This window comes from Castor canadensis, chromosome 12 (genome assembly GCF_047511655.1).
Source record: "Castor canadensis chromosome 12, mCasCan1.hap1v2, whole genome shotgun sequence".
Lineage (NCBI taxonomy): Eukaryota > Metazoa > Chordata > Mammalia > Rodentia > Castoridae > Castor > Castor canadensis.
In genome coordinates this window covers 17,648,918-17,669,353 of record NC_133397.1, presented here as the reverse complement: position 1 = coordinate 17,669,353, position 20,436 = coordinate 17,648,918, and the positions used below count along the sequence as shown (strand labels likewise).

Below are 20,436 nucleotides of genomic sequence, written 5' to 3'. Positions count from 1 at the left end.
TATGGGCATGAAACACACATTCAAACTTGCCGCTACTGCACCATGTAGAACATGAGATTTTTGCTGCGTGCTATCTGTCCCTACTATCAGGCTGACCATCACTCTCATCTTAGAAAACATTGGTATTCCTCAGTCTTGCCAAACTACCTTAGATGGTAAAAACTCCAGAGCTTTGGAAACTACTTTAGTTGTGAGCCTCAAACTCTTACTGTCCTTCCCATCTTTATCTTCGCATTTAAATAATTTATATTAAAACAACTTTATCTTCACTTAGTGGTAGTTCTCCAAACAAATCATAACTTGGACGTAATTTGTGTGTTTTAATGCAATTGAATTCCACACATATTCAGTGGAAGTCATCTAAGAACCCCACCTTGAGTTGATTGTCCTGGGGAACGCTAAGGAGAAGATTCAGTACCAGTATTTGCAGCATGATTAGAGAGAAATTCGACTTGTGCATAAGAAAGAGCTAGCAGACTATGCCAGTCTTGGCCAGGCACACCCAAAGGACAGTGATAACTGTCTGTCCTTCTGACTACAGGTCCGAGGCATCCTTCTTCAGAGTTTTGTTGACGGCACTTCCCCAGTGGAGAAAAGACTGGCTGCTTATCTCATGCTCATGCGACAGCCTTCCTCATCAGATGTCAACAAAATTGTCCAGCTTCTTCCATGGGAACGGAATGAGCAAGTGAAGAACTTTGTGGCCTCTCATATTGCTAACATCTTGAACTCAGAAGAATTGTATATTGAAGAGTAAGTAAGAGTAATTTCTCCCCATTTGCCACTGAGGGTGCTGGGCTAGAATTCCAGACGTCCATTCTGATCCCGTCACTGCCTGCCACATAGGAAGCATGCTTTCTTCGGGATCAAAGACATTTGTGTGAATATGCAGCAGACCCTGAGCCAAAGTCTTGGGGCAAATGAAACCCACAAATTTTAGTAGCACTTTGAAATCTGTATCTACTTGGGGTATGAGATACAATGAAAAAGTAACATGGTATATTGACTCAAAGCATATTCTTTCCTTTCATCTAGTCTGAAAAACTTAGTGAAAGAAGCTCTGAAGGACTCTGAACTTCCAACAGTCATGGATTTCAGAAAATTTTCCCAGAACTATCACCTTTCCAAATCTGTTTCTCTTCCATCGCTTGACCCAGCCTCAGCCAAAATCGAAGGGAACCTTATATTTGATCCAAATAATTATCTTCCTAAAGAAGTCATGCTGAAAACAACCCTCACTGTCTTTGGATTTGCTTCAGCAGATCTGTTTGAGGTATGCCTGAGACTGAAGGACTTCAATTTCTCTTGCCCAAGCTGTACGATACCATCTCTGTCCACTAGGGGTCATATGAAGCATGACTCCTGTTAATGGAGAAGCAGATGTCTCAGAGAAGTCCTTCAACACAAAATCCAAGGAAATGCACTAGCTATTCAGTCTTATCTGGTTTGAACCCCAATTATTTACCTTCTCTGATGGACAGCTTCCTCTTCTAGAGAAAAGTTAATAAGTTCTACCCTTCAAGATTCTAATGAGATTCAAATAGACAACTGTGAAGCGCTAAGTTCAACACCTTTCCTTATTTAATTTTCATCAAATGCTTATTTAATTAAATGGACATAAATGGGGGAACAGAGACTGATGTTCAACAAAAAACCTAATGGCATATTCTTGCCTGATTTTCTATTTCAGATTGGCTTAGAAGGAAAAGGTTTTGAGCCAACCCTAGAGGCTCTCTTTGGGAAGCAAGGATTTTTCCCAGACAGTGTCAACAAGGCCTTGTACTGGGTCAATGGTCAAGTTCCTGACCATGTTTCTAAGGTCTTGGTAGACCACTTTGGCTATACAAAGGATGATAAACATGAGCAGGTATGTATCTGCTAAGTATCCTCTCAAACACAGCTTTGGTCTCAGTGAAAAAGCTCTCTTTTCTAAGCCTGAAATTCATCAAGGTTCTACCTAACTGAAATGATCACTCTGGCTACATATTAACAAATCCTATGGGGGTAAGGCCATTACCCTCTGAAGTTAAGGGGCTCCTGGAAATTCAGTGTGTCCAGGAACCAGATTCACTAGGGATACTCTAACAAAATGATTAAGAGTGTGAAGTCTAGAACTTGAATTTGAATTCTAACCCCACTGTCTTCAAGCAATTTGCTGGGCAAATTGCTTGGTATTATGTACATTTGTTTCTGTTTCTGATATTATGTGTGCTAACAATAATTCATACCTTATTTAAAGATTATACTACCTGTTTTAAATTAGTATTTTTCATCATTAACTACTTTATTTGGCTCTTATTCACATCAGTGCACTAATTAATGGGACCAAAAATGCACTTTGAAGCTGGAAGGGAGCCCCCATTTGAGGAGTAGAAAGTAGGTTGTATAATCTGAAGCTTCTTGTTCTTTATTTTTTTGCTACCCAAAGGTGATTGACACTACATGAAAGCTTGTTAGACATGCTGGTTCTCAGGCCCACCAGGACCTAGTGAATCAGAACCTACTTTTTTTTTTTACATTTTTTAGCATATATTAATTGTGCAAAGGGGCTTCGTTGTGAAATGCATACATTCATATAATATACTTTGATCAAATACACCCCTTCTGTTACTCTTTCTCATTTTTCATCCCCCTTTTTAAAATAAGTTTTTAGCAGATTTCATTATTCTATTTTCATACATGTGAGAACCTTCATTTTAGTAAGACTCCTGGGGACTTGGACGCACATTTGAGGCTGAGAAATAGGACAAGAATTTGCTCCTTGTGGCTCACTGGTAGCCTCACTTCTATCTTCTTTGCTGACCTCCACTTTGATCTGTTTTGGGTCTGTCAATCTCTTTTCTTTCTCAATACCTGTGCATCAGTCAATGTAATTTTTCCTATCACTGAGAAGAAAGGATCTAAGAAGGATCTAGAATAAGGTGTTTCTCAAGCTTTTGTCTAACTTATATCACAACTCCATTTTCTCAAGAAACACCTAGGACTCTTTCCTACTCAAAGAAGAGAAGACTAAGCAGGGGAGGTAGGCCAACCTTAAGGAGCACTAGGGATCCTGGCGTTCTAGAGAACAGGTAGTTCTCTTACTACATTTACATTTTTCAAGTTAAGAACAGTTTGACAGCACTACTATCTATGACAAGACCTCAGGTGTTTTCATCTCTGCTTGGGGAGAATTATCTTTCAGTAAAAGGTGGGAGTCTCATTTCAGTGTCTGCTCTGTAACCCACCTTGAGAGCTTGTGCTTACGTGCATCGTGCATCACAGCTTCAATAGATAGACCCCCACCTCAGGAATCTAAAGGTCTTGAATAGAACTGGCATCTCACTATATTTTTTATTACTACAATCCCAGGACATGGTAAATGGAATCATGCCCATTGTCGACAAGCTGATCAAAGATTTAAAATCCAAAGAAATTCCAGAAGCTAGAGCCTACCTCCGCATCTTGGGGGAAGAGCTTGGCTTTGTCAGGCTCCAAGATCTCCAGCTCCTGGGAAGGCTGCTGCTGAATGGTGCTCACACTCTGCAGGGGATCCCCCAGATGGTAAGTGAACCAGGCCCCTTTAGCCCAGCCTCTTCTTAGATCTCCCAGACTCCTTTGATATCCCAGTGACACAAATCAGAGAAAGTGTTTGTACTTCCTTCAAAGATACAGGTTTTCCTTCAATTTCAATAAGCATAATTCATGGCACACAAGAAATGGTTAGAATTCAGAAATGGAACTATTCATAATGTTAGCTGTATCTTTTAAGAGCATTAGTTTGATCTTCTAGAAAACAATGTTAAGTGCACCTTCCTCTACGTACATTAAAGACTTTTTAATATTGAAAGAATACGAGGATTATGTAACCCACTATCCAAATATTTGTTGTACCATTATTACTATTATTAGTTTACAGAAAGGAAAATATGCAAACATACACTCTATGATTAGATAAATAATCATGTTAAAAAAAAAAAACAAGAATCAAGGACTGGGAAGTAGCTCAATGGTAGAGCACTTGCCTAGCATGTGTAAGGCCCTAGGTTCAATCCCCAGCACTCAGAAAGAAAAAAGAAAGAAGGAAGAGAGGGAGGGAGGGAGAGAGGAAGGAAGAAAAAAGGAAGGAAGGAAGCCCACTTGTATTCCCAGGTGCCTCTGAATCACCAGTTGAAAATGCCTTGAACTCAGTCAATCCAGAGCAACATCTTACATCCCAATGCATGCAGATCTGTAATCACTAACCTGTATTTATCAAACTACTCAGCTAACCAAAACATTCTAGTTCCATCCTTTCTGGATAAAGAGGAATCATTGTCTAATGTTTGAGAGTTTGCATTTAATAAAACTCACTGATACAATGCTTATTTTAAGTTCTCCTTTATTGGATTTGCAGATTGGAGAGGCCATAAGGGAAGGTTCAAAGAATGACTTGTTTCTTCACTACATCTTCATGGACAATGCCTTTGAACTCCCCACTGGAGTGGGATTACAACTGCATGTGTCCTCATCTGGAATTATCACCCCTGGCACCAAAGCTGGAGTAAAACTGGAACTAGCCAATGTAAGATTCTGCATTGAATCCAAGCAAATCAATGACTGTTGTTCTTTTCCTCCACATTTTTAGAATGTGTCTCTAGTTCAAGACAAAGTGATTATCACTGTAATCAACTCATTTTAATGAAAATTTTAGAGTTCCACCAGCATGCACCATTATATCATCTCCACTTGGGATATAGCAATAAGAAAATTCAGCTGTCCTTATAAATGAGTATCCCTGCCAACTTCTTATCCAAATATGCTTACAGTTAGCTCAGGCACTTCCTAGTCCTGGGTGATGCAGTCAAGCTCCGGGGAACTAAAAACTTGGCATCTCTTCCTGCCAATAAATCACAATAATGTTTTCTGAGGCATGAATTATCCAGAGATATTTGCCCAGGGATGGGGAAGAGTGGCTGATCTAACAGAAGGGGGCTGAGATATTTAGCAAAACTGAGTAGGTATCTTCTGACTTACAGATGCAGGCTGAACTGGTGGCAAAGCCTTCTGTGTCCATGGAGTTTGTAACAAACATGGGCATCATCGTTCCGGACTTCGCCCGGAGTGGGGTCCAAATGAACACCAACTTCTTCCACGAGTCTGGCCTGGAGGCTCGTGTGGCCCTGAAAGCTGGGCAGCTGAAGTTCATCTTTCCTTCTCCAAAGAGGCCCATCAAGCTCTTTAGTGGCAGGTAATCCTGCCAGTCACGTCTGCCAGGACAGGCTGGCTAGACATTGGAAAGAGAGTTGAGAAACATCTGCAGGATTTGGCCAGGCTAGGTAGCTGACCGAGATAATTTAAGTTCCAGTAAAAGAAGAGAGGAAGAGGGAGAGAAGGTTCTGAATTCTAGTTCTGGATTGCCTAGTTTTTAACCTAGCCTAAACTCAGACCCACCAAATGATTACCTTTTCTTCTACTTTTCCACATTTTGCAAAATTGTTCTGTGTTGTTCTGCATTGAGATTTACTTAATATCTATTAGGTTGTGGGGGATGTTGGTTTTATTTGTTTTGAGGAAGAAAAAACACTAGCCCTAGAGAAATTCTCCTTGAGAATGAACACTTTTCTCAGAAAAAAAAGTACTGATTTGTGGTAGCTCACTCAGTGGATAAGGCATGAAACCCTAATCACATTGTGGAACCTTGCCTCATATTGAAAATTCAGTTTTCAATGATGTTCTCAACCACTGATATGCCTTAGTTGTCATATTTTGGACACATTTACTAGCTCATTCAGAAATAGTATTTAATTGCCTATTATGTACCAAGTATGTTGAATGAGATATACAAGATCCCTGATGCTCTAGAGCTTAACTTTACAAAGAAGACACAATTAAAGAAGCAGTAGCAATAAAGTGAGGGCTAGGTTTGAGGAAGTTTTAGGGTATTGTGAAATCATGGGTCAGGTAGCCTGTGGAATTGAGGGAATACTTTCTGAAGCAAGTATAACTGATCTGCTCTCTAGGGCTGTTTCAGTTTTCCAAGCAAAGAAAGAATCAGTGAATGTCCAGGCAAAGAGAAAAGTATGTGTAATGGCCTGAATGAGAAAGAAAACAGCTCAAGGAGCTGAAAAAAAGTTTATAGTGTGCAGGAAACATATGTGAGAGATGACAGGGGAGAGGGTGACCTGGGTCAGAACATGACCACCTTGTAAACCACTGTGAAGAGTTTAGACTCTTCTGAGGGCAGGAAGAGTTGTCTTGGGTTGAAATGAGAGACAAATAAAATAAGGTTGGTGTTTTAGAAGCGTATTCTAACTCCAGAATGGAAAATGGAGGAAAGGAGGCATGACTACAGATAAGTTAGGAATCTGTTACAAACATAAATGGGTAAGATGTCCCATTGCACCGCATTCCAATGCAGTGTCCTGCATTGGAGGATAGCGAGGAGTGAGTAAGTTTTAGAAATTACAAAGAGGTACTTGGTGATTCACTTTAGAAATTGCATGAGTACTTGGTGATTGACTGAAAATTGGAATAAGGAAAAAGAAAGAGGAAAGGGAGGTGGGGTGCCCTTCATTGAGATAGGAACCACAGAGCAAAAGTTGCTAGTTTAGAGGAAGATAATAAATTCAGTATTGGGTGTGCTGCATTTGATTTACGATGAAACAACCAATCAGAACTGTCTAGGTGGTAAATGAACCTATGGTATGAGCCTAGTAAAGAGAATGAGCTCACATACAGATGTGGGAGTCATCAGCATATGGAGGTGAGATCAAATAGCAGTTGGTGTCCAGTAAGACACCAGGACAACAATGTGGAGAACACAGATCTATAAAGGGAGAGGGAGAATAAATAACAAAGATTGAGGAGTGACCAGTGAGGCAGAAGGATAACCAAAACAATAAGAGGTCATAGAAACCAAGAAGCATTCAGAGGGTAGAACATATTACAGTCAGGTACCACTAGCACCAGAGATCAGCACATCAACAAACCTGGGCTTAGGGTGCCACCAAAAATGAGGAGACCATACTGGGGAAAGAACGTGATATTTCAAAAAAGAAGTCAGATCACTGTTGAATTTTCTTTTACTTTATAATTTTTTTAGAAATATATGGGAGGAGTGTGCCATAATCTTTACAGAGACTCTGACATCTTGATCTGGCCTAAGTGAGCATCTCTACTGAATGCTTCTGAGAGGTCAAGAAGATAAAGTCTAACTATGCTCATTGGATTTAGGAAAAAGAAAGGGATTGGATATATTGGTGAAAGCATTTTCAGAAGCATGAGTGTAGCAATCAAATGGCAGTTCTGTGAAAAATACGGTGGAAGAACACTGGGTTATAAGGGAGACAAGAGAGGCCAAGAAGGTGTGGGGGGGAATGGGTGTGAAAGTGAGAAGAGGCTTGAACATGTTTAATGCTGGTGGAAAGAAACCAGTAAAGATTAAGAGATTTCAGATGAAAAAGAGACAAGGTTCCTTTCACCCTGGATCACAGAAAGGAAGGAGCACACCTAAGGTCAGTCCTAGTAATCCATTAGTTAGCGTCTCTGAACCTCTGTGTCCTCTGTAAAAAGAGAATCCTAGACCTACTGTGATGGAGATTAAAGGTAACACACCTATAAAGAATTTAGTGCAGTGTCTGAGACAGAAGAGTCCTTATGATTGTCAGTCATATTGATACTCTTCCTGATATTATTTGTTTCTCAGTAAATCAAATAATGTGATGTGGTTGTGGACAGAGGAGAGGTAGAGAGGAGGATAAAGGGGCATATGCATGGTAAGAATCAGTGATATTTGTTTCAATTCATGACATGAACATAACCCAGATTTCTCATTTTTCACCAGCAACACCCTGCATTTGCTCTCTACCACCAAAACGGAAGCTATCCCACCTCTCATCGAGAACAGGCAGTCCTGGTCAACTTGCAAGCCTTTCTTCACAGGCCTGAACTACTGCACCACAGGTGCTTACTCCAATGCCAGTTCCACTGAGTCTGCCTCCTACTACCCACTGACAGGTGACACCAGGTGAGAGATGCTCAGTGCCTGGCCAGCATCAGTTCATCTTCCACATTACGGCTACTGGCAGGGCAAAGAGGAAAGTGCCACATGTTGTGGTCCTGTCTCACCAGCCTTGGGGGCTTGCACCACCCTATGGTAGATATTTAAAGCAGATATCATTGTGGGTGTCCCCTCTGTTCCTTCATGCACTTGAGGAGATCACAGCACATTCCAATTTGCTACTAATTTTTTTTTTTTTTTTTTTTTTTTTTTTTTTTTTTTTTAGTATCTGAGTCTCCAGACCCATTGGTATGAGCTTCCTGGAACTTGCCTCTGGGCTCCAAGCTTTTACCATGCTTAGGGTCTCTTTGTCTTCATCTCTTTCCTCTCACTTCTTGTTCTCAGTGGTGGCTGAGCAGCCAACCAACTCTTGCTCCAATTATCCAAAAGCCCGGAGAATTCTGAATTTTCCCTTGCCTTGGGCACTTGGGGAGACTGGAGGGGATCCTAAATAGTACTGCTAGTTAAGGGAAAGAGACAATGTGAACAAGGGCCACATTTGCAAGGCACTTGAGGCTGAATTGTTTGGGGGATGTTATTACCGTCTTGAATGCACTAACATTATGCACTGGATGCCCTGTACTATCTTCAGATATGAGCTGGAACTGCAGCCTACAGGGGAGGTAGAGCAGTATTCTGCCAGTACAACCTATGAACTCCAGAGACAAGAGAAAGCCTTGGTGGACACACTGAAGTTTGTAATTCAGGCTGAAGGTGAGTATCTAAAAACAGACTGCTCTTTCTCTGTCCTCAGTCCCAGGCTCCAGACTCATGAGAACATATTTAATGCAGCGTATTTAACAAGTATTTACTAAATATTCAATATATGTCAGCATGGTCTAAGAGCTGAGACTAGAACAGTGACCAATGGAAAGTTCATCAGCGTTTCAGTCAATAACCAAACAAGTAAATATTCAGATGTCAGACCAGTTCTGAGGAAAGAAATAGAATGAACAAGTCTAGGGAATACCGGAATTGGTAGGAAGAAGGGCATATAGGCGGAAGCAGTAAAAGCAGGAATGATAAGGGAAAGTTTCACCGGTAAGGTAAGCATAAAAAAAGAGACCTGGGGAGGTAAGTGGATTAAACCATGTGGAAAGAGAGTTATGGGTTAAGGGACCAGCAGGTGCAAGGCCCTGATGCTGGCATGTGGCTGCCATGCTTGAAGAAAAGGCAAGAAGGGAGGGAAGAGATAGAAGATAAGATCAGAAAAATAAGAGGAGAGGAGATGAGGGAAAGATAGTCTTGTAATAAGAAGAGTGACTTTTTCTACGAATGAAATAAGAAGCCATGGGAGAGTTTTTACAATTGATTTATGTTTATGTTGAGAAAAGATTATTAGAGGACAAGGACAGAGAAACTAGTATATGGACTATTGTAATAATCCAAAGAAGAGATAAAGGTGCTTTGGATCACAGTGGTGACAAAATGTGAGAAGTGGTCAGATTCCTGACCATATTTTGAAAATCAGTCCTCGCATTCCTTGAACACACTGAGTGTCCCCCACGTCAGATCCATTGCATGGCCAACCTTGTGCCTGAAATGCTCTCCCCAGAATTTGGAGGTGGTAAGCCCCTCTCTTCACTGTGATCCTGCCTGCAGACCTCTTTAACAGAGAGAACTCTTCTGATCACCACATGTGAAACAGCACCTCTTCTATCCCTCTCTTTTACCCTCAAACCCAGTTTTATTTTTCTTCATGACATTTATTACCATAAAATATAAGTAATTGATTTTCTTATTGTCTATACAGTAGGTGAGCTTCATGAGAACAGGATGCCCCAGTGCCAAGAGCAGAACCCAGCACTAATAGGTCATCAGTAAATACTTGCAAATTAAATTAATTTATGAATACCAGACTTAAAAATGTAAGGGAAAACTCCAAACTGTGTCCTCATTAAAACACATTGAGTGCTTAGGATTTCACTGTCTTTCTTCTGCTTCCTTTTCCTAAACACAGCTTTTAGCACACATTTCTTGACGCTCTTGTACATTCTTTCAGGTGTGAAACAGACCGAGGCTACTATGATGTTCAAATACAATCGGCGGAGTAAGACTTTATCCAGTGAAATCCAAATTCCAGATTTCGATGTTGACCTTGGGACAATCCTCAGAGTTAGTGATGACTCTACTCAGGACAAAAAGTCTTACAAACTCACCATGGACATTCAGAACAAGAAAATCACTGAGGTTGCTTTCACGGGTCATGTAAGGTAAGGAAGACTCAGTGTGACCCCAGAGGAGCTGCAAGCCCTGGTGGCTCCAGCTTTAGATTGGAGCAAGACAGAGGCATCTCTGCTCTACAATCTGAGTGGCAAATAAGCCCTCAATGTTTTGACCCTCTGTACATGTGCACTTGAGTTTTCCTGTCATTTACTGGGGACTTACTATTCATTTATCAAGTACTGTGCTGGATGCAGTAAAAAGAATTATCTCGGTCCTGTTTTATAGAAAAGAAAATTTTAACTCAGAATGGTTTACTCACTTGGCCAAAGCTGAAGAGCTAATAAACAACAGAGCAGGATAGAAACAATTTTGAAAAACCTTATCTGTCCCCTAGACCTCTCTGCAAAGTCCTGAATTTATTCTGAACATTAGCTGCAGAAGATAATGAGTTTGGTCTACCTATTGTTGTATTCTTTGATCCATTCATATTCCATGTTTTTAACACCAAAAATGAAACTTCTAATTGTTGAATTCTGTGTATTTCCTTGGAATAGGTAACATTATTGATGCCAACTGTTTTTCTTTCAATAGTTGTGACAAGAATGGAGAAGGCAAAATCAAAGGTGTTATTTCCATACCCCGTTTGCAAGCAGAAGCCAGGAGTGAGGTTCACACTCACTGGTCCCCCAGAAAACTGGTCCTCCGGATGGATTCATCTGCTACAGCTTATGGCTCAACAATTTCCAAAAAGGTGGCATGGCGTTATGGTATGTGCTCTTCTCCCACATGAGTGCTTCCAAGGGTGCTGTGTACTTGAGGGTAGCTGTTGGGAGCCATGGTTATAAACCGACTAGTACCGCTGACCACCGTGTCATATGTGAATTTTCAGATGATGAAAAGATTGAATTTGAGTGGAATGCAGGCACCAATGTGGATACCAAAAAAGTGGCTTCCAATTTCCCCATGGATCTCTCTGATTACCCTAGAAGCTTGCATGTGTATGCCAATAGTCTTCTGGATCACAGACTCCCTCACACAGACATGACTTTCCGGCACATGGGTTCCAAACTAATAGTTGTAAGTATGAATCAGCAGGCAAAATAAATGCGTGGTTATAAATGCTAATTACATCCTCAACTGAGAAAGGTGCAAGAGGGTATCCAAAGATGCCTAAAACAAATATCGTGCGTGTGTGGCTAGCTACCCAGTTACACAAAGCGGCATGTGATAAATACCAAATGAATGCTTCTAAACAAGAGTTTGCTGTGCCTAAAGGTATAAAAGAAGCTTGGGACTCTGCCTAGGGGGTCTAACTAGGTTCCACATTCAGTGACTGGCTGCCAAAATTCATAATTTTCTGTAAGTTATTTTTTACTTTCAGTGACTTATCCTTGCTTGATAATTAACCTGTCAAACATCGATTATTAGCTAATGTTAATTGGCCTTTGAGGCCCATTAGGCCAAATACTTACTCTAAAAATCTTCAACAATTTTGTAGGCCACAAGCACATGGCTTCAGATAGCATCCAGAGGTCTTCCTTACACCCAGATATTGCAGGATCGCCTCAACGGCCTCACAGAATTGAACCTCCAGAAAATGGGATTGCCAGACTTCCACATCCCAGACAACCTCTTCTTAAAAAGGTAAAAGGAAAAACCAGAGAAGTTCTCAAACCATGCAAAGTAAATGGAAAATTTTACATGATATAGACTTTTAATTTAAAATTGTAAGAAGAAAAACAATTTAAACACTGTTGTTTGGAAGGTCAGAAGACAGAGAGCTTTGAGTTCTTCGTGTCTGATTATGGGAACATTGTCTTTGTTATTCATTTCAGTGATGGCCGGGTCAAATATACCTTGAACAAGAACAGTTGGAAAATTGAGATTCCTTTGCCTTTTGGTGGTAAATCTTCCAAAGATCTAAAGATGCTAGAGACCATCAGGACACCAGCCCTCAACTTCAAGTCTGTGGGACTCCAGCTGCCATCTCAAGTGTTCCAGGTTCCCACTTTCACAATCCCCAAGTTGTATCAACTGCAAGTACCATTCTTGGGAGTTCTAGACCTCTCCACAAATGTCTACAGCAACTTGTACAATTGGTCTGCCTCTTATACCGGTGGCAATACCAGCAGAGAGCACTTTAGTCTTCAGGCCCGGTATCACATGAAGGCTGACTCTGTGATTGACCTGCTTTCCTACAGTGTGCAAGGTGAGCTATGCTCAGGTAAAAGGTATACAGGGCTCATTCACTGCAGGCTCTGATGGGAGAGCTTCCTGTAGGAAAGGACTTAGACTTTCTGATAATATTTTCCTTGCTACTTAGACATCTTCTCATTCATTCAACTAATAGAAATATTTATTAACTGTATAATATGTGTAAAATAATCTGCTAGGCAGTTATAAAGAAAACATTCATATTAAACAGCAATGTATTATTCACTGTGAGAAAGGTATAGGTTATATAACATACAGTGTGGAAACTCAGTAAGGTCTGCAGTGCTCATTCCTTCTTGGAGGAATGCCTATTGATACGAAATTTTATGTGTAAATTATAGATAAGGAGACAACTGCACACTGACACAGATAATTGAGACTTTATTATTAAAGATTTTTCAGCATAGGAATTGCTTTGAACATTTATCACTTAATTTAACCAATGTCTTCAATTTTTATGTTAGGATCTGGAGAAACAACATATGACCACAGGAACACGCTCACATTGTCATGTGATGGAGCTCTACGCCACAAATTTCTAGATTCAAATATCAAATTCAGCCATGTAGAAAAACTTGGAAACAACCCAGCCTCAAAAGGTTTACTAACATTTGATGCATCTAGTGCCTGGGGACCACAGATGTCTGCTTCAGTCCATTTAGACTCCAAAAAGAAACAACATTTGTATGTCAAAGATGTCAAGATTGATGGGCAGTTCAGAGCTTCTTCATTCTATGCTACAGGCACATATGGCCTGTCTTGTCAGAATGATCCTACCACTGGCCAGCTGAGCGGAGAGTCCAACCTTAGGTTTAACTCCTCCTATCTCCAGGGTACCAACCAGATAACGGGAAGATACCAGGATGGAACCCTCTCCCTCACCTCTACCTCTGATCTACAAGGTGGCATGTTCAAAAATACTGCTTCCCTGAAGTATGAAAACTATGAATTGACTTTGAAATCGGACAGCAATGGGAAGTATGAGAACTTTGTCACTTCCAACAAGGTGGATCTGATCTTCTCTAAGCAGAATGCATTGCTGCGTTCTGAGTATCAAGCCAATTATAAATCCTCAAGATTATTTGCCTTGCTTTCTGGATCACTAAATTCCCGTGGTGTTGAATTAAATGCTGATATCTTGGGCACTGACAAAATAAATTCTGGTGCCCACAAGGCAACACTAAGGATCGCGCGAGATGGACTATCAACCAGTGCAACCACCAACCTAAAGTACAGTCCCCTGCTGCTGGAGAATGAGCTGAATGCAGAACTTGGCCTCTCTGGCGTGTCCATGAAATTAACAACAAATGGTCGCTTCAGGGAACATAATGCAAAATTCAGTCTAGATGGAAAAGCTGCCCTCACAGAGGTATCGTTGGGAAGTGTTTATCAGGCCATGATTCTGGGTGTGGACAGCAAAAATGTTTTCAACTTCAAAATCAGCCAAGAAGGACTGAAGCTTTCAAATGACATGATGGGTTCCTATGCTGAGATGAAGCTTGATCATACAAATAGTCTGAACATTGCAGGCTTATCACTGGATTTCTCTTCAAAACTTGACAACATTTATAGCTCTGACAAGTTTTATAAGCAAAATTTTAACTTACAACTACAGCCCTATTCTCTTGTAACTACATTAAACAATGACCTGAAATTCAGGGCTCTAGATTTGACCAGCAGTGGGAAATTACGTCTGGAACCTCTGAAACTCAGTGTGGGTGGTAACCTAAAAGGAGCCTACCAAAATAATGAAATAAAACATATCTATACCTTTTCTTATGCTGACTTATCAGCAAGTTACAGAGCAGATACAGTAGCTAGAGTTCAGGGTGCAGAGTTTAGCCATCGGCTCAACACGGACATTGCTGGTCTGGCGTCCTCTGTTGACATCAGTACAAACTATAATTCTGACTCACTGCATTTCAGCAATGTTTTCCACTCCATGATGGCCCCATTTACCATGACCATCGATGCACATACAAATGGCAATGGCAAACTGGCTCTCTGGGGAGAGCACACTGGGCAACTCTATAGCAAATTCTTGCTGAAAGCAGAACCCTTGGCCCTTATTTTCTCCCACGATTACAAAGGATCCTCAAGTCACCACTTCCTGGCCAGGAAAAGCATCAGTGCAACTCTTGATCACAAAGTCAGCGCCCTGCTTACTCCAGCTGAGCAGACAAGCACCTGGAAATTCAAGACCCAGTTCAATGACAATGAGTATAGCCAGGACTTTGAAGCTTACAATACTAAAGATAAAATCGGTGTGGAGCTTAGTGGGCGAGCCCTGGCTGACCTCTCTATGCTAGACTCTCCAATTAAAGTGCCATTTTTACTCAGTGAGCCTATCAACGTCCTTAACTCCTTAGAGATGAAAGATGCTATTGACAAGCCCCAGGAATTCACAATTGTTGCTTTTATAAAGTATGATAAGAACCAAGATGTCCACACCATTAGTCTCCCTTTCTTTCAAGCCCTGCCAGAATATCTGGAGAGGAATCGAATAGTAATTATAACTGCACTGGAAACCATACAGACAGAATTGAAACGCATCAATATTGATCAAGTTGTGAGGAAATACAGAGAAGCCCTGGGCAGCCTCCCACAAAAAGTTAATGATTACCTGAATGCCTTCAATTGGGAGAGACAAGTTTCCAGTGCCAAGGAGAAACTAACTGCTTTCACAGAAAATTACAGGATTACAGGAAATGACCTGCAAATTGCATTGGATAATGCCAAAATCAACTTTAATGAAAAAATCTCTCAACTTCAGACATATGTGATACAATTTGATCAGTATATTAAAGATAATTATGATCTAAGTGATTTAAAAACAGCTATTGCTAAGATTATCAATCAAATCATTGAAAGATTAAAACTTCTTGATGAACGTTTTCATATTCACGCAAATACAGTAAAATCAATCCATGAACTACATTCTTTTATTGAAAACATTGATTTTAACAAAATTGGGAGTGGTACTTCCTCTTGGATTCAAAATGTGGATACTAAGTATCAAATCAGAACCCAAATGCAAGAAAAATTGCAACAGCTCAGGACACTGATTCAGAATACAGACATCCAGCAGCTTGCTGCAAGGCTAAACCAACAAGTTGAGGCTACTGATGTCAGAATGCTTTTAGATCAATTGAGAACTGTGATTCCATTTCAAAGAATAAACGACATTATTGAGCGTGTCAAATACTTTGTTATGAATCTTATTGAAGATTTTGAAGTAACTGAGAAAATCAATGCTTTTATCACCACAGTCCAGGAGTTAATGAAGAAATATGAAGTAGACCAACAAATCCAGGTTTTAATGGATAAGTCAGTACAGTTGGCCCACCAATATAAGATGGAAGAGACTGTTCAGAAACTAAGCAATGTCCTACAAAGATTTGAGATAAAAGATTACTATGAGAAACTGGTTGGATTTATTGATGATGCTATCCAGCAGCTTAAAGCATTGTCTTTTAAGCAATTCATTGAAGAAATAAACAGATTGCTTGACGTGTTGATAAAGAAATTAAAATCATTTGATTACCACCAGTTTGTAGATGAAACCAACAACAAAATCCGTGAGGTGACTCAAAGGATCAATGGTGAAATTCAGGGACTGGAACTACCACAGAAAGCTGAAGCACTAAGGCAGTTTGTAGAGGACACCAAGGCCATGGTTTGTGATGGCCTAGAAAGGATAAAGGACACCAAGTTAACTGTGTTCATTGATTGGTTACAGAATGCATTAAATTCTGCACCTTTGGTTCACGTTAAAACCCAGTTCCAAGACACTCTAGAAGATATAAGAGACCAAATTTATCGAATGGACATTCAATGGGAACTTGAACGATACCTGTCTCTGGTAGGCCAAGTTTATAATACACTTGTCACCTACATTTCTGACTGGTGGATTCTTGCTGCTAAGAACCTTAATGACTTTGCAGAGCAATATTCTATCCAAGACTTAGCTGACAATGTCAAAGCATTGGTGGAACGAGGGTTCACCGTCCCTGAAATCCAAACTATCCTCGGGACCATGCCTGCCTTTGAGATCAGTCTTCGTGCTCTTCAAGACGCTACCTTCCAGACTCCTGACTTCATAATTCCCCTGACAGATTTGAGGATTCCATCAGTTCAAATAAACTTCAAAGAGCTGAAAGATATAAAAGTCCCATCCAGGTTTTCCACACCAGAATTTACTGTCCTCAACACCTTCCACATTCCTTCCTTTACAATTGACTTAGTAGAAATAAAAGCAAAGATCATCAGAACCATTGACCAAATGCTGAGCAGTGAGCTGCAGTGGCCAGTTCCAGAGGTGTACCTGAGGGATTTGAGGATGGGGGACATGCCTCTTGCTGGACTCACCCTGCCAGACTTCCATTTACCAGAAATTAAAATTCCAGAGTTCATAATTCCAAATCTTAACCTTGAAGATTTTCAAGTTGTTGACCTTCACATACCAGAATTCCAACTTCCCCGCATCTCACACACAATTGAAATACCTGCTTTTGGCAAGCTGAATAGCCTTTTGAAAATCCAATCTCCCCTTTTCATATTAGATGCAAATGCTGATATACAGAATGTAACTACTTCAGAGAAGAAAGCAGAGATCACAGCTTCCATCACTGCTAAAGGAGAGTCCAAATTAGAAGTTCTCAATTTTGATTTTCAAGCAAATGCACAACTCTTAGAGCCCAAGATTGATCTACTGATTCTGAAGGAGTCTGTGAACTTCTCCAGCAAATACTTGAGGATGGAGCATGAAAGTAAGATGCTATTTTCTGGAAATGCCATTGAAGGGAAATCAGACACAGTGGCACGTTTGCACACAGAAAAAAATACACTGGAGCTTAATAATGGTGTGATTCTTAAGATAAACCATCAGCTTACCCTGGATAGCCACACAAAGTACTTCCACAAATTAAACATCCCCAAACTGGACTTCTCCAGTAAGGCTGAACTGCTCAATGAAATGAAGACACTACTGGAGGCTGGACACATGACATGGACTTCTTCAGGAACAGGATCATGGAAATGGGCATGTCCCAACTTCTCAGATGAGGGGACACATGAATCACAAATTAGCCTCATAGTGGAAGGGCCCATCACTTCCTTTGGATTGTCCAATAAGATCAATAGCAAACACCTAAGAGTAACCCAAAACCTGGCTTATGAATCTGGCCTCTTTGACTTTTATAAGTTTGACATTCAGTCAGAAGTTGAATCCCAGCATGTGGGCCACAGCATTCTAACTACTAAAGGTACAGCATTGCTAGGACAAAGAAAGGTAGAAGTAACTGGTGACCACAATGCTCGTTTAAGTGGAAAAGTTATTGGAACTTTGAAAAATTCTCTTTTCTTTTCAGCACAACCATTTGAGATGACTGCATCCACAAATAATGAAGGGAATTTGAAAGTTAGTTTTCCATTAAAGTTGTCAGGGAAGATAGACTTCCTGAATAACTATGCATTGCTTCTGAGTCCTCATGCCCAGCAAACAAGCTGGCAGGCAAGTGCTAGGTTCAATCAATATAAGTACAATCAAAATTTCTCTGCTACCAACAATGAGAACAGCATGGAATCCCACATAGGAATCAGTGGAGATGCCAATTTGGATTTCTTAAATATTCCTTTAACAATTCCTGAAATGAATCTACCTTATACAACACTCACAACTCCCTCACTGAAAGATTTCTCCATCTGGGAACAAACAGGCTTGAAGGAATTCTTGAAAACAACAAAGCAATCATTTGATTTAAACATAAAGGCTCAGTATAAGAAAAACAAAGACAGGCATTCCATTGCAATCCCTTTGGGTGTGTTTTATGAGTTTATCAGACAGAACGTCAATTCCTTGGGCAAGCATTTTGAGAAAGTAAGCTTCTCTGTGCCTTCATACACATTAGGTCTGCCATCTCTCCAGCTACCAGTCCTTCCAGTCCCTACAAATCTACTCAAGGCTTCTCTCCCAGATTTCAAGGAATTGCGTACCATAAACAATATTCTTATTCCAGCCATGGGCAATATTACCTATGATTTTTCTTTAAAATCAGGTGTCATCACACTGAATACCAATGCTGGACTTTATAACCAATCAGATATTGTTGCCCATTTCCTTTCTTCCTCTTCCTTTGTCATTGATGCACTTCAATACAAACTGGAGGGCACTTCAAGACTGACAAGGAGAAGAGGGCTGAAGTTAGCCACAGCTCTATCTCTGAGTAACAAATTTGTTGAGAGCAGTCACGACAGCACCATTAGCTTAACCAAGAAAAACATGGAAGCATCAGTGACAACTACTGCAAAAGTCCACATTCCAATTTTGAGAATGAACTTCAAGCAAGAACTTAATGGAAATACCAAGTCAAAACCTACAGTCTCTTCAACCATTGAATTGAAGTATGACTTCAATTCCTCAAAGTTGTACTCCACTGTTAAAGGGGCAGTTTACAACAAGTTCAGCTTAGAAAGCCTCACCTCTTACTTTTCCATTGAGTCTTCTACCAAGGGAGATATGAAGGGTTCCATCCTTTCACAGGAATATTCTGGAACTATTGTCAGTGAAGCCAGCACTTACCTCAATTCCAAGGGCACCCGGTCCTCAGTGAAGCTGCAGGGGGCTTCCAAAGTTGATGGTATATGGAACCTTGAAGTAAAAGAAAATTTTGCTGGAGAAGCCACTCTGCAACGCATATACGCCATCTACGAACACAATATGAAAAACCGCTTACAACTAAAGAACCTCTTTTTCACACACGGAGAACATACAAGCAAAACCACCCTGGAACTCTCCCCATGGACAATGTCAGCCCTTATTCAGGTTCATGCAAATCAACCCAGTTCCCTCCTTGATATCTCTCACTTTGGTCAGGAGGTGACTCTGAATGCTAACACCAAGAACCAGAAGATCAGCTGGAAAAGTGAGGCCCGGTTCCATTTTGGAGATCTGCAGAACAGTGTACAGTTTTCCAACGACCAAGAGGAGGTACACCTTGACATTGCAGGATCTTTAGAAGGATACCCATGGTACTTCAAAAATATCATCCTCCCAGTGTATGACAAGAGCTTACAGGATCTCCTAAAACTGGGTGTAACCACCAGTACCAGCAAGAGACAGTATCTTCATGCTTCAACCTCTCTTGTATACACCAAAAATCCCAATGGCTATCCTTTCTCTATCCCTGTGCAAGAACTGGCTGATAGATTCATTATCCCGGGACTGAAACTAAATGGTCTGAATTCAGTTTTTGTCACTCCTACATTCCAAGTCCCATTTACAGATCTTCAGGTTCCATCCTACAAACTTGACTTCAGTGGAATACAAATCTATAAGAAATTAAGTACTTCACCATTTTCTCTCAACCTACCAATACTTCCCAAAGTAAAATTCCCTGTAGTTGATATGTTAACAAAATATTCTAAACCAGAAGACTCCTCTGTTCCCTTTTTTGAGATAACTGTGCCTGAAGCTCAGTTAACTGTGAACCAGTTCACTCTTCCAAAGAGTCTTTCAGTTGGTAGTGCTGTTTTGGATCTAAATGAGGTAGCCAATAAGATTGCAGACTTTGAGCTGCCTACTGTCACCCTGCCTGAGCAGAAGATTGAGATTCCTTCCTTTAAGCTCTCTGTACCTGCAGGAATCTTTGTCCCCTTTTTTGGAGCACTGACTGCACATTTTGGGGTGAACTCTCCTCTCTATAATGCCTCTTGGAGTGCTGGTTTGAAAAACAAAGCAGATCATGTTGAAATATTGCTGAATTCCACATGCAGCTCAACCTTACAGTTTCTGGAATATGACCTAAATGGTAAGGAAGTGGTCTACTTCCCCTCCTAGATACTATATGTTTTCAGTCAGAGTTGTGAGTAAATAATGATGTATTTAGTTATGACTAAAGGCACAGCTACTCTCTGTAGCAAAATTTCATGTGCATGTTTGTGTGTCCCATATGTGAGAAAAAACGGTAGAAAACTGACACTGATGAATAGTTTCAAAGAAAATAGATTTTTCTGTCATGATTTTAGGATGATTTTAG

The 20,436-nt window shown here is 40.5% G+C and overlaps 1 protein-coding gene across 1 annotated transcript in view; it reads left to right on the top strand.

The window, feature by feature from the left end:
* The window catches only part of Apob (apolipoprotein B), a 36,025-nt gene that overhangs the window by 11,941 nt on the left and 3,648 nt on the right, over window positions 1–20,436 (top strand). The window contains exons 13-26 of the mRNA XM_074049254.1: window positions 542–753; window positions 1,036–1,273; window positions 1,691–1,867; window positions 3,352–3,543; window positions 4,376–4,543; window positions 4,998–5,209; window positions 7,805–7,987; window positions 8,613–8,734; window positions 10,023–10,233; window positions 10,778–10,953; window positions 11,076–11,263; window positions 11,685–11,830; window positions 12,022–12,395; window positions 12,865–20,208. Of these exons, the coding sequence (XP_073905355.1) occupies window positions 542–753; window positions 1,036–1,273; window positions 1,691–1,867; window positions 3,352–3,543; window positions 4,376–4,543; window positions 4,998–5,209; window positions 7,805–7,987; window positions 8,613–8,734; window positions 10,023–10,233; window positions 10,778–10,953; window positions 11,076–11,263; window positions 11,685–11,830; window positions 12,022–12,395; window positions 12,865–20,208 (9,943 nt within the window). The remainder of the gene's footprint in view (window positions 1–541; window positions 754–1,035; window positions 1,274–1,690; window positions 1,868–3,351; window positions 3,544–4,375; window positions 4,544–4,997; window positions 5,210–7,804; window positions 7,988–8,612; window positions 8,735–10,022; window positions 10,234–10,777; window positions 10,954–11,075; window positions 11,264–11,684; window positions 11,831–12,021; window positions 12,396–12,864; window positions 20,209–20,436) is intronic.